The 13888-nt window shown below is 42.9% G+C and overlaps 1 protein-coding gene across 1 annotated transcript in view; it reads right to left on the bottom strand.

Annotated features, from left to right (window-relative positions):
- The window catches only part of ZC2HC1B (zinc finger C2HC-type containing 1B), a 34190-nt gene that overhangs the window by 2304 nt on the left and 17998 nt on the right, over positions 1–13888 (bottom strand). The window contains exons 5-6 of the mRNA XM_037144969.2: positions 7859–7998; positions 4584–4692 (exon numbers count right to left, since the gene is read on the bottom strand). Coding sequence (XP_037000864.1) covers positions 4584–4692; positions 7859–7998 — 249 coding nt within the window. The remainder of the gene's footprint in view (positions 1–4583; positions 4693–7858; positions 7999–13888) is intronic.

Here is a 13888-nt window from a genome sequence, read left to right as displayed (position 1 = left end):
AGTGAGGGTACATGCCTGGGTTGTGGGCCAGGTCCCCATTTGGGGGTGCACTAGAGGCAACCACACATTGATGTTTCTCTCCCTCTCTTTCTCTCTCTCTTCCCCACTCTCCAAAAATAAATAAATAAATACAATCCTTAAAAAAAAACAGGAAAAAGGAGGATTATAAATAGATAAAATATTGAAAAAATAGCAGTGTTAACAGTGGTCATGTCCAGGTGTGGAATTATGATTTTTTTCTTTATACTTTTCCCCATTTTCTCATATTTTTTACAGTAACCCTTACTATCTGACGTGATAATTTTTGAAAAGCTCTTTCTCAATACAAATTCTCTCAGGCTAATATAAAGTGGCCAGAAACGCCAAGTGCCCAGGTCATCACCACAGCCTAATGTGCATGGAGTCAGCCTTCACGACACAGACCCCTCTGCGCTGGGGGCCAGCCTCCCACCTAATTTTGACTTCTATTCACGCCCCACCTCTTCTCTATGCTTTGGCCAAATGAGCCATTTGTTTCTACGGCTTGTCCTCTGCATTCTCATTCCCAGATCTTTGTTCATTCTTTTTGCAACTTTTCTCCACTGGTCAAAACGGAGGTCATCCCAAAGCTCATCGTAAATGCCTCCACTTCCCTGGAGCTTCCTCTCTTAGAGTGTCACCTCCTCCGTACAGCCTCCTGGGCAAAGTTATCTCTTCCTTGTGTTCCCTCAGGACCTTTACATCCCACAGCTGAATATTAGTTTACATCCCACTGTTAAATATTGACTGCTAGCCCCCTAGACTTTTAAGAATCCACAAACATAAGAAACAACCGTGCACAATAATTATGTGTTGAATGAATCTTCTTAAACATCCATGGCAGCTGTGTACCAAGTTCATGTAACATCACATGCTCTCTTGTATCAGATTCTCCTGCACACACATTTTTTTTTTTCTTATAAGACTCTGGGATGGATAAGGAGTGTGACTTACACACAAGTGTCTGTCCTGACCGTGAATTTAGAACAAAATGTTGTAAACGGGAGATGCTAAATGCATATTTTACTTGAGAAAGTTGAAGAATGAAAGCCAGAGTTGTAGGGGGTTCACTACCAGCTAGAGGAAAAGACAATAATAGGATTTGTGGGGAAGGCAAGTGACACCAAGTGGCCTAAACCACTGATTATCAATCTAGATGTAGGCTCAACCACAATTTTCAAGAGACCATCACATTACAAACAGATTAATACTGACCAAAATAAACAGTGGAGAGCAGATTCGAATCTGATTCACACACCGGCCTGTTTACATGAGCGAAAAGCATTCAGTGCTCAAACATTTTCTAGAATCCATCTCCCCACTCCTGAATACACTCTGCTTCCTTCCCAGAATGGGTCTGGATGACATGCGACTAGTTTAAAGGCACACTAATTGCAGTTATTTTTGTTTTAAATTAAGCAGGTAAGGCCACAGGAAAGAATAAGAAATTAAACTGGAAATGCAACTTAGGTCCACCTGTCTCCTGCACAGGTGGGACCATCAACCATCATTGTAAACTGTTCGAACCATTGCCAGCCACTCGAGCCCAAACAATGCGCCCACAATCTCTGGTCAGCCCACCCACGCCGATGAAGTCGCCCTAGTCCAACCATTCTCATGCGTGTTCCTCAGGTTCTTTTGTCAGGAAAAATTGTCAAAATCTTGGGGAAAATGCATCTTAAATTGCTGCAATAGATAAATATAATAAATCCAAATGCTCTCTCTTAAAGCTAATTAACATAACAATTCTATGCATAGGCCGATAACTGAAATGAGAAATTATAGAATCAAGATATGTGCTTTTTCCCATATGTTTCATTCGGAAAGCATTTACCGAGCACCACACATGTTCCATGGATAATTCTAACAGGTAGGGATGTAATAGTACAATAAAAAATAGATCCACACCTTCTTAAAACTAACATTCCTCTTTTTGTGGGGGGACAAATACATATACATTGAATATTAGATGATGATAAATGCTATTTTTAACAGAGGGAATTATGGAGGGATTGATTAATTTTAAACACAGAGGTGGAGGCCTCGCTCTGCCGATGACACTCAGCAGAGAACTGGAGGGAGGGGGTGAGCAGTGCAGATCCGTGGGGACGTGGTGCGGCCCTCAGCAGGGAGCAGCGCAGGCACAGGTCCTGGACTAGGGTGGGCAGGCTGGTGCTTCTTGCGGAACAGCACAGGAGCCGCAGGCGCAGGTGCGGTCAGGTGGTGGTGCAGAACCCAGTGTGTGCCACGGTGAAAGCTCTGCCTTTCACTTGGCAACATGACGGTGGTTCTAAGCCACCATTACCTAGTCAAAAGTGGGTATAGTGCTGTTTTGCCTAGATCTACTGGCCTACGAATCTATTTTCTAATGTATCCAAATGGTGTCTTAATAACGCTCTGCTTAATGTTCTGAGACACCGGACATCTGAGTCTTCACTTGGGCCTTGTTGCTGATTTTAAAAAATGACTTAGTTCAGGGAAGGAAACTCTTTTCTTATTTTCAACACTACACCTGGCACACATCCTTTCCAATCTCAGTCGCTTTCCAAGTTTACTGGACTGGGGAACGAAGGTCCCAGGCTCTGTTGCTGTACTTGGACTTGACTTTGCACATTGTCAGAGTTCTCTAATCCTGATGAATTAAGAAATATTCCCTCTTGGCAAATAAGTTTTGACCTCAAACCCAAAGGAGTGCTTTTTACTGGAAAGGAAGCATTATAACATATTCTTTGGAAAAAAAATAAGAAAAGCAATCATAATATAAAGAAACTATCTTTTCTGAAGGACATTAATCATACTTTTTTAATAAAAGCTTGTTAGTGAAGTTTTACCAAACAAGTATATATATAAAATTTGAAGTGTGTGTGAAAACTAAACTCTACCTCGTCATTAAGTTTTCACAGATCAGGAAAAATCTAATGACTTGGTTTTACTGGGCTATGGGGAAATTTTAAAATATTAATTCAATTTTTAGCCCATGATAAGCAACTCATGAGGAATTTAAAGACTAATAATAAACTTCCCTGTGCTGTTTGTGAATCACGGGACTGGCAGTTCTTACTCTGGTACTGATAATCCTTCCAAACAAGGCCCGTGATCAGAGGTGCCGTATGGTCACGCATCCCTCCGGGCTGCCTTCGTGGTACATGCCGGCCATAAGGAAGAATGGCACATTTGCTGATGTGGCTCAAAGAATAGGGGAGCACAGCAGGGATTTAATCCAGCTCTGCTGTTTACCACCATGTGCTTGGAACCAACAACCACTCCTCTGAGCCTCAGTTTCCCTTTCTGCAGATGAAAACATTTGGAGGACGACTGTGAGGACTACGGGAGTGGGCCGGCGCATAGCTGAGCACCATAATGGCGATTATGTCTTTCTGTTACTTTGAAGAAATTATTGAGTTCCAGAAAAGAAAATCTTCCCTTTTTCTTCTTTTTCTGGCTTTACTGAAATGTAATTGGATATGACATTGTATGAATTTAAGATGTACAGTGTGACGATTTGCTACATGAATATACTGTGAAATGAACAATGAACTTAGTTAACAATGAACTTAGTTAACACCCATCAGCTCACACAGGTAACTTTTGTGCCTGTGGTTGTGAGAACATGTAAGATTTGCTATCTTAGGAACTTCCCTTTAAAAAAAAAGATTTTATTTGTTTTATTTTTGGAGAGAGGGCATGGGGAAGAGAAAAAGAGGGAGAGAAACATCAATGTGTGGTTGCCTCTCCCCCTGCCCCTCCCCCACTGGGGACCAGGCCTGCCACCCAGGCATGTGCCCTGACTGGGAATCGAACCTGCAGCCGTTTGGTTCTCAGGCCGGCATTCAATCCACTGAGCCACGCCAGCCAGGGTGGAAACTTCCAAGTGTGGGATGCAGTAGTGCTAACTCTGCTCACCATGCTGTGCACTAGACCCCAGAACTCATCCCTCACATAACTAGGAGTGTGCCCTTGACCCACCCTCCCCCTTTTCCCCACCCTACCCCTGCTGCGACCACCACCAATCTACTCTGTTCTCACGAATGTGCCTTAGCACAGTGCCCTTGATGCCCAGTCACATCGTCATAGACGGCAGGACTTCCTTCTTCTATCCGACTGAACAGGGTTGCGTTGTGTGTGTTATGTACACCCCGCCATCACCCATCCATTGGTCAGTGGACACTTAGGTTGGTTCTGTATCTGGGCTACTTGAAAAATGCTGTAATCCACACGGGAGTACAGATATCTCTCCGAGATAGTGACGTCATTGTCTCCCCTAATTCTCGACACCTCTGATCAGCTGTTGTCTCCCGTTCTTTATTGGTTTTCAGTTTTACTAGTCAGAGCAGGATGGTTCCGGACCCTGACTTTGTATTTTGTCAGAATTCTCTAAACCAGCTATATTAGGAAATGTGCCCCCCTCGGCAAAGCAGCTTGAACTTCAAACAGACCCATGTATCTTTATATCCAAGAGGAACACTGGGTAACACAGCTTTTGCAGGCTGCCCACAAATCCCAAAGCCAAAAGTGGTCACCTCGGACCCTGTCCGTTGAGAGCTGACCTGTTTACACTGACTTACCTGGCCTGGTTGGGGCCAATCTTGTGGTGTCCAGGGCCCTGTTCTGTAGCAGAGCGCCCACGGCGCTGGTAACGGTTGGTTCTTTTCTGGAACCCATCTGAGCCCTACCCTAGAGAGAGAAGGAGAACAGGCCTCTAACCTCAGGGAGCGCACACAAGCAACGTTCCGCATTTCCCACTTAACCCAGAGTCATTTCCGGACACCTACCACACTCGGGGGATGGGGACATGCACACCCTGGCCCTCGGTTAGCCAGGTTCCCAACCGCCCCTCTGGTGAGCGAAGCCATGTTAAGGGTTCGGAACTTTCATTCTATAATCAAGCCTTTGGGGGAATTGCGATATGTTAATCCTGAGAAATTAGTTGTGTACAGACATAAGAAATCACTCCATGTCAAAAAAGATAGTTATGGAACATTCTAGTTTTTCATTACACTTGAAGATGCCTTTGTTTTTAAATACATGAACAGAGAAGAAAAACAGACATTGGCAGGCAGCAAATGTTTTAAACATGGAATTCCAACATCCCCACGCCACACCCCTCCCCACTGAGCAGCAGGAGCAGAATGGTTACATTAATGCAGCATGAGGATCCAAAGGTTCCTTGCTAGCTCCTTTTCACCCCGCTGCTGAGCCCACCGACATCTCCATGGAAACTACATAAAGATAACCTGTTACTCCAAGTGAGAATTCTCACTCGGGCAAGGCTAGCTGTGAGATTGTAGCAGGCAGTTCATCCCCAGCCAAACAAACAGAGCTATTTTCAGAGGGCAGAACACTTTTTCAAAGTTGGTTTTCTTTAAAATAGAAACACATTTCAGCTGTGCTGTTAACAGCCCTTCCCAACTGAAACTGGCCCTCCCTGTCTGTGCCACTCGTGAATAAGCCTCACTATGAGGCCGGGCCCCGGCGTGGTCAGGCTGGCATGGGTAAAACAAGCACTGCTGTTCAGACACACTCGACAGTGCGTTCACTCAGAGAGCAAGCCATTTTTCTTCTGTGTTCCCAATCACCACTTAGCTCTGCAAAACAAGGCGAGGCACGGGGCCAAGTCACTGGTTACAGTCGGGACGGCCAGCTGGCCTCCTTCAGGAATAAAAAGCACTTCCGTGGCCGCTTCCCAGTGCTCCCTTTGGCCCCACTAAACCCCGACTCACTTCGTGAACTGGCCAGAAGAACCATTCGAAGAAATGGGCCGCACCCTGTGCTGCTTTGGAAAGCGGAGGCAGGGTTATACTGAGAAAACCTTTCCAAGGCGAAGTTGAATGCGAGCCCAAAGCAGTCACATCCCCACGAAATCAGGGTGTCTTTCCCACCCAGAGGAAAGGACTCCCAGAGAGGGGGAGGAGGGTGGGGTGAGGGGGAAGGAGGATGACTGGGGGGACCCCTATGTGAAGGTGCTTCACTTCTATTATCTATAATCCTCCCAACCACTCAGCAAGGTAAGGACGAAAGTGAGTCTCAAAAATTTGAAGTAACTTGTCTAAGTTTCCCTACAGGTAGCGAACTGTGGGATTGCAAGGCAGACCCTGACTGTGGATTGCAGAATCCAGGCTCTTTCTACATTGCACTACCTCCCATACTGTTTCAGGGGTGAAGATTGAATCTCTACAACTATATTTATCATAACCACCTTGCCTGCCCCACCAACACACCTGTCTCCTCCCTCCTGCGATCCTTTATCGAGACGTACAGTATCATTAACTGCGTAGGCTCCAGAGCTAAAAACCTTCTGGTCACCCCTGATCCTCTTTTACCCTATCTCCAATTACCTTCTTACATCAATTAGTTCTTACACTCTCTCTCCATGCCCCCACGCCCATTAGTCTTCTTATTCCAGCCCACGATTCTTTCCCTGTGGTGTGGCTTTTAGCTGGTCTCCTGACAATCCATCTTGAACGCTAATTGCAAGGCTGATCTTTCTAAAAAGCCAATTCCATGTCCCTCCAGTCTATACATCAGCCAGTCAACATTGCCTATAAAATGACACATGGGGCTAATAATAGACAGAAAAGCCAAGGTCAGGGAGAAGAGGAAGCCGAAGCACAGTAGGAACAGGTGAGCCGGTGAGATGGAAGGGAGCGCTTCCCAGGTACCTGGGGACTCTATAATTCCTGCTTCCAGGCCCTCGGGCTGGCTGGCCTCAGATTCAGGGCACCTGTCCACTTAATTCCCCTTTTCCTCTTTTCTGAACCAGCTTGACTTAATACCCTTCTAGTTTGGACACAGGCTCAGTCTGCCCCTGCCCATCACCTCCCACAGGCAGCTGTGCTTTAACCTCATGAGCTGGGCTCTTCGGGCCGTGAGCTGGATGTTTGTGAAGAATGGCCTCCCCAGCGCCAACTCTACACTGCTGAACCCATTTGATAGATGAGGGGGAAATATCTGCTCCTCTTTGAAGCCATCCATGAATCCTGGTGGCCTCTTCCTCACCTTGTGCTCCTGTACAAGGCAATCACCACACCTTGCTATTGCACCGTTTCCAAATCCCCACTTCCTCTGAGTGATGAACCCTTGATGGGCCAGCACCTGGCACAGTGCCGGGCACAGGGAAGGTATTCCACACCTGCCTGATGCAGCACAGACGGAGCTGGAGCCCATGGCCGTGGGATAAGTTCTTATTGGAGAAGGTCCCATCCCGATTAGGTAATGGATTTCGTGGAAATCTTTCTAAACATTATTTCATGCTTTTAAGTGTTCATGCCAATTTAATCTTTTCTTGGTGTCTGAGCCATGTTTATAAGAGTAATAGCTTTCATGCTGTCCAGTCAGTTACGTCCTGGGACCTGCGATCCATGCAAAGCTGTTCACTGGCTCCAGTTCTGTTTTTTTTTTTAAATAAATCTATAGTTTTCCTGGGCAAGTTTTCATTGTACTTATTTGTATCTATCTATAACAGTTGCTTCCATTTCTTCCCTTCAACTTACTGGTTCTATGGCTTTTAATAAAAGGTCAAACACCTTTCTTCTATGGGGCAGAACATGTGGCCTGCAGGGTGGTCCTCCTTTGAACCTAATATTATAGAAATACTACTTATAGATTCACGTCTTCATCCTGAGAAGCTGCAACGACTACCGAAATCATTGTTCTATAACACCCAAAGGTGGTGTAAGTGGGAAACTCAAAAGGAGCCCCCTCCCACGGGGATGAGGGACAGTGATCGGTGACAGGGATCCTTATTTTTCCCAGGACGAGTAACTTAGGTTCCCCCCAGAGTTGACCTGCTTGGCCCAGGCATGCAAGGGCACAAGAGGCAGCACCTAGGGAGAGATATTACCTGTGCTCTGGAGGCCAATTTGGCTGCCGTCTGGGCTGGATCAAAGACTCGGCGAGAAGATTGATCCTTGCAGAAATTAATATGGCGACCGGCGGCATTTTCATTAAACCTCCTCATACAATATGGACACTGAATATAATCTGAATGTAAAGACAACAAAAGGCAATTAGCATGGTGAAAAAAAATCTCTGAAGAGGACTATAGGAAATAAAATAAATAGGTTATGAGCTGTGCTCCAACACAGAACAAGGTGGCCCGTGCTGGCTCGAGACAGCCTGTTCTGGAGGGGAGGCCTGCCAGGACCAAATAGAGGACATGGGAGGAGAAACTGTCATACTGTGCACTTACTGCAACGAAGACTGTGCCCTTAAAACACTTACACAAATTCGACTTAGGAACTTGCCGATTAAATGAATTAGTAAGTGGAACTTCGTGTGAAAAGCAGTCCTGAAATCACAGAATGTTAGTATTGATGACTCAGCAGGGCATTGAAGACTTAAAAGCCCAGGTCCTGGCACCAACTGTGACAGAGAGACATACAAGAGTTAGGGGGCTGCTAGGGAGATGGGATGTTTCAGAATATGGGTCTTGGGATGGCATCTGAAGCCACCGTCACTGCAGAAAGACATTGTTTCTGCAGAATGAGATTCTTTCCACTGAACACAGAGGTTCAGTAAGGAGGCCGATGTCCTGGGCAGTTCTGTGGGCAGGAGGTTGTCTGTGGGTCTGTGGGGGGTACCCACTCATCTCAATGTGGCTCTCGTTTGCACGTGCCAGACAATGAGTGACGTGAGAGGTGAGAAAGACCCTGGGTGTTAGAACGAGGAGATGCTCATAGCAAAGACGGGTGGAGCCTACCGCTCCCTAAAGCAAGCAGAGAGAGAGAGATGCGGGGTTATGTTTTGTTTTTAGGTACCTCTTCTTGAGGGATGACAAAGTGTATGTGAGCAACATAGGAGAATAACTCCTCCGCCCCTCCGGAAAGGATCTGAGAGGTTAAGCATGAACTTAACCTCTGCACAGAAGTTTGGGTTGGCCAAAATTCCCACATGCATGGATGAGTATTGAAGGCAACGATGTCTTCAAAGTCAATAGTCTTTTGAAGGCGACTGTTAAAGCACACTGGGGAGCTTTCTATTTTAATACATCACTTCCTAAAGTGAATAGTCATAAAATGTAACAATTGAAAGAAACTGGAAGAAAATGAAAGATGAGCGCTTCTCCTAACCCTTCATTTTGCACTCTGGAAGTCAGTACCTAATTATTAATTCAATACACATGGAACACCTATTCCGTACCAGGTGCGGTTTTATACTTGGTGATACAAAGTTTCTGTAATCAAGGACTAAGCATTCCAATACAGAAGCAAAAATTTCCCACAGAGATAAATTCCTTGAAAAAAATAAAAGAGGGCAGCATTGGGAAACGCTGAGGGCTCCGCAGCCTGCCAGACTGGTCTGGGCCCCAGCAAGTCCCTTGCTCTGTGTGTGAATGTGGGCAAGTTACTCAACCTCCTCAGGCTTCGATTTCTGCAGTGACTGTGTATCACCCGCTTCATCGGTCATTGTGAAAGTTAGCTAAAATAATCCACACCAGGGCTTGGCATCACAGGTGGGGCCGGAGATACCATTCCTATAAGGAAACTGGCCCAGCAAGGTTGGTCTCCCAACCACCAAACGAGAGTGAAACTGCTTAGAAAAAGTAAAGCATGAAGTGCCATTATCACGCAGAACTCACAAGGGGCTAGAAAACCACCTGGAACTTGGCCTTTGTCTGGGTGTGCATCCCTTCATTTTTACCAGCTGTGAAGTCAAGGCTCATGGCAGAAATGCTGCCACCGTGGACCGAGTGGGCTCAGGCACAGGCCACGATTACAGCAACGACTGCGTGGTTTGCTTGATCCCGCTTGTTCATTCATTCATTGCTGCCCTTCTGTATGTTTGGCACTAGATGCCACCATGGAGACAATCAAGCTGAAGTGTATTTCCCTGCCAACAAAAGCTCAGAGGGGACTGGAGGACTAGGCAAAGGAGCAGACAGTCACCATTCCCTGCGGGAGGAGGCGGCGCTGTATCCTCCGGGGGCGTGAGGAGGAACAAGAAGCCCTGACTTCGGGGCAGACAAAGGGAACTTCAAATCCTCTGAGAATGGAGAAAGTATGTCTCAGTGCTAACTGTCTGGACACAGGGTGACCAAGCCACATGCTCTGCTCCCGTCTCAATCCCAGTCACCTCTTTATTAATCCCAATGGCACAAAAGTCACTGGGGATGATTTATTTCAATAGATGATGACTTTAGAAGCCTGACTACAAATGGATTTTTAAAAATCCTCACTGACGGACATTTTCTTCATGGCTTTTAGAGAGAGAAGCAGCGATGTGAGAGAGAAGCATGGACTGGCTGCTTTCTGTAGGTGCCCAGACCGGCAATTGCATAGACTGGGACCAGGATCAAACCCACAGCCTTCGTTACAGGACACTCTCCGACCAAGTCACACCCACCAGGGAGAAATGGATTTTTATGAGGACTCTGGGGAGGATGGTTAAATCTCCTTAAAAAAAATAAAGGCAGAAAAGCGAGCATCATTCAAAGGTGCATTCATAGGAGTACCCACGCCTATGAAGCTCTGTGAAATGGTGAACAAATGTTTCAGGCCTCTTGGAAAATTCTGATGATAAATATTCAATGTCATCATCCCTATAAAGTCTCACAACATCCTGGAAAGCTGACTGATTGGCAGACTTGCTTAGCTCAGTAAGAATTAGGATAAATATATACGTGTCACAAAAACTGAGTTATGAAATAGGGAACCAGGCTGAAAAAAAAATCGCTTGCAAACTCACACGTGCAAGGCAATATTCTATGTGACTCTTTTACAGCTCTGTATAGTTCCTACTATTTAAGCCTGAGAAGATCTGGGCTAATATAAATTTCCTATCAATCAAAGTAATTTTATAGTAATTAAACTGGGCTATTGTATGTAATCACTTTGTTTGGTGCATAAAATTACAGTGAGAACCCAGAAAAGAATGTAATTGTGAAACTATATTTTAGCATGAAGCTGTCAAAAGCAGATAAACAAATTTTATGTTTGATGAGGCCTTACAAAGAGAATTATTTATTTAAAAAAACAATAATTCCCACATTTTAAGTTTGACATGAAAATAATAGAAATTCACTCATCTGAGATGGTATCATTCAGCTAAAGAATCACCAGTTAGTCATTCAATTCTGTGGCTTCTGCTATTAAAATAAAGTATTTATAATAAAAGATGTTTTTGTTCTGTGAAGCTTATTGTCCAAGTATTATCAAAACCATAATCATAGTTCTTTCGATTGAACATCTTGAGATGACGCATTACTTTAATGACATTTTCATTAACACCCAGCAGAAGTGAAGTGCTTACTAAAATTACTACCTGGTAAAAAAAGATCAGATGACTTATTTTTCAGATAATATTTATTTCATGATTACACAGTAGGGTTTTTTTGTTTTATTGTTGTTTTCTTATATTCAAAAATAAGCTTTGAGAAATGATTTATATGAAATAAAGTCACCTATTTTAAATGTCTGGTTCAACGACTTCTGACAAATGTATACTTTTGTGTAACCAGCCCGATTAAACAGAATAATTCCAGCACCCAAAAAAGTTCCTTCATGACCCGCTCAGCCAATATTTCCCCAAACCCAGTCTCAGACCAGCCAAAGATGTATTTTCCTGTCACTGAAGACATTATAATTCCATATAACAACCACGATTCTCTATGTGTAGTAGCAGTCTCTTCTCACTGTTGAATTGTGTTCCACTTTGTAAGTATTTCACAATGTGTTTATCCATTCCCTCACTGATGAACACTTTCAGAGGTTTACAATCTATACTACCTAAAGTTGCTGTGAACATTAATTTTATAAAGACATGTTTTTGTTTTTTTGCATAAATACCTAAGATTGGAGTTGCTCTATAATGAAGTCTATGTTTAAGAAAATATCAGTGCAAAGAGGCTGCACTGCTTTACATTCCTACCAGCAGTGTATGAGACGTGCCATTATTCCACATCTAGCCGTCACTTGTATTGCCGGTCTTTCATTTTAGCCATTCAAGGGGGTATGCAGTGGTAGCTCACTGTGGTTTAATTTATACTTCCTTGATAAAAGTAATATAGGATATCTATTTATGTGGTTTTGTTCATTATTTTTTGATGTGTTGGTTCAAATATATCTTTTGCCTGTTCCCTCTTGGTTTGTTTGTCTCATTAATGAATGAGTTGTAATTTCTTTATATATTCTTAGTGTGAGTCCTTGGTCAGATAGATGTATTGTAAGTATTTGCTTCCAGCCTAGGGCTTCCTTTGCATTCTCTTAATGAAATCCCTCAAAAATAAAATTTTTGAGATTCCATTAAAAATTTTTGTTAAAGTCAAAAATAAAAATTTTAACTTTGGTGAAGTCCAATTTATCAATTTTCGATTTAAAAATTGTTAGTGCTTAAGAAATCTTGACCCTTAGGTCAAAGATTTTTTTTCTAGAAAGTCTATAGTTGTTGGACTTTTATGTTAGGTCAATGATCCATTTTGAGTTAATTTTTGTATATGGTATGAGGATCAAGGTTCATTTTTCCCATATTGATGTCCAGCTTTCCCAGCATCATGTATTACTAAGACTATCCTTTACCACATTGAACTACATTTGTCAAACGTCTATTGCCTATAGGTGGTGGAGGAGTTTATATCTAGGTTCTCTTTTTTCTTCAATTGTTACACTAATGCCAAATTGTAATGATCACTGTAACATTATATTATATCTTGGTATATGGTAGTCTTAGTTCTGCAACTGTATTCTTTTTCAAAAATTATCTTGTCTATTCAGTTCCTTTGAATTTCCATATAATTTTAGAATCAGCTGGTCAATTCCTACCTGGCAAAGAAAACTTGCAGCAATCTGTATTGTAATTACTCCAAGGCCACAGATCAAGTTGGAGACTCATAACACAACACTGAGTCTTCCAAACCACGAAAATGGGAAATTTCTCCACAGATTTTGTTCCTCTTTAAGTTCTCTAAGTAATGTTATAAGGTTTCCATTTTACATTCTAACTTATTTTTTTAATATATACCTAAATATTCAGTGTTTTTACATTATTATAAGTAGTGTTTTTAATTTTATTTTTCGGTTGTGTGTGCCCAGTACATGGAAACACAATTCACTTGTGTATATTGACCCTATATCCTGAAATCCTGTTCATTCACTTTAATTTCAGAAGCTTTTTTGTGTTTTTCAAAGGTTTCCTACATTTACCCATTTATGAGTATATTGTCTGTGAATAAAGATAGTTTTACTTTTTCCTCTTCAATCTTTAAATGATCTATGTATATATCATTTATCTATAGCACATATATATGAATTATATATATAATTATCTCCTTATTACACTGGGTACTATTTCTAGCATAGTGTTGAATAGAAGTGATCAAAAAGGAAATTCTTATTTTCCATTTCTCAGTAAGAAAGTGTTCAGCCTTTACCATTAAATGTGATGTTAGCTGCAGATTTTCAGAGATGTCTTTTATCAGAAGTGTCCTTCTGTTTCCACCTAAGCATTTTCTAAAACATGTGTGGGCATTGCATTTTGTCACGGGCTTTGCCTATATCTACTGAGATGATTGTGTGTTTTTAAAAATAAAAATATTTTAACACATTTTTACAAAATTAATATCGTGAATTACATTTATTATTTTCTCATGTGCTGCCGAGTCAGTTCTGACTTCTGGTGATCCTCTGATAAGTGACGTTCCTGACGTCCAGTCCCCAGTAGCCCTGCTCAGCTCAGACAGGCTGGTGCCTGTGAATTCTTTTATGGAGTCAGTCCATCTCACGTTTGGTCTTTCTCTCTTCCTGCTGCCTTCTCTTTTTCACCAGCACTATTGTCTTCTCCAAAGAGCCCTGCCTTCTGATGATGCGCCTGAAGCAGGACAACCTCAGTTTTGTTACCTTTATCTCCTCTGGTGCCTCAGGCCTGACTTGCTCTAGGA

The sequence above is a fragment of the Artibeus jamaicensis genome, unplaced genomic scaffold (assembly GCF_021234435.1).
Source record: "Artibeus jamaicensis isolate MK-2021 breed Jamaican fruit bat unplaced genomic scaffold, CSHL_Jam_final contig_3176, whole genome shotgun sequence".
Classification (NCBI taxonomy): domain Eukaryota; kingdom Metazoa; phylum Chordata; class Mammalia; order Chiroptera; family Phyllostomidae; genus Artibeus; species Artibeus jamaicensis.
The sequence above is the reverse complement of the archived record's forward strand: the minus strand, read 5'-3'. Positions and strand labels throughout refer to the sequence as shown.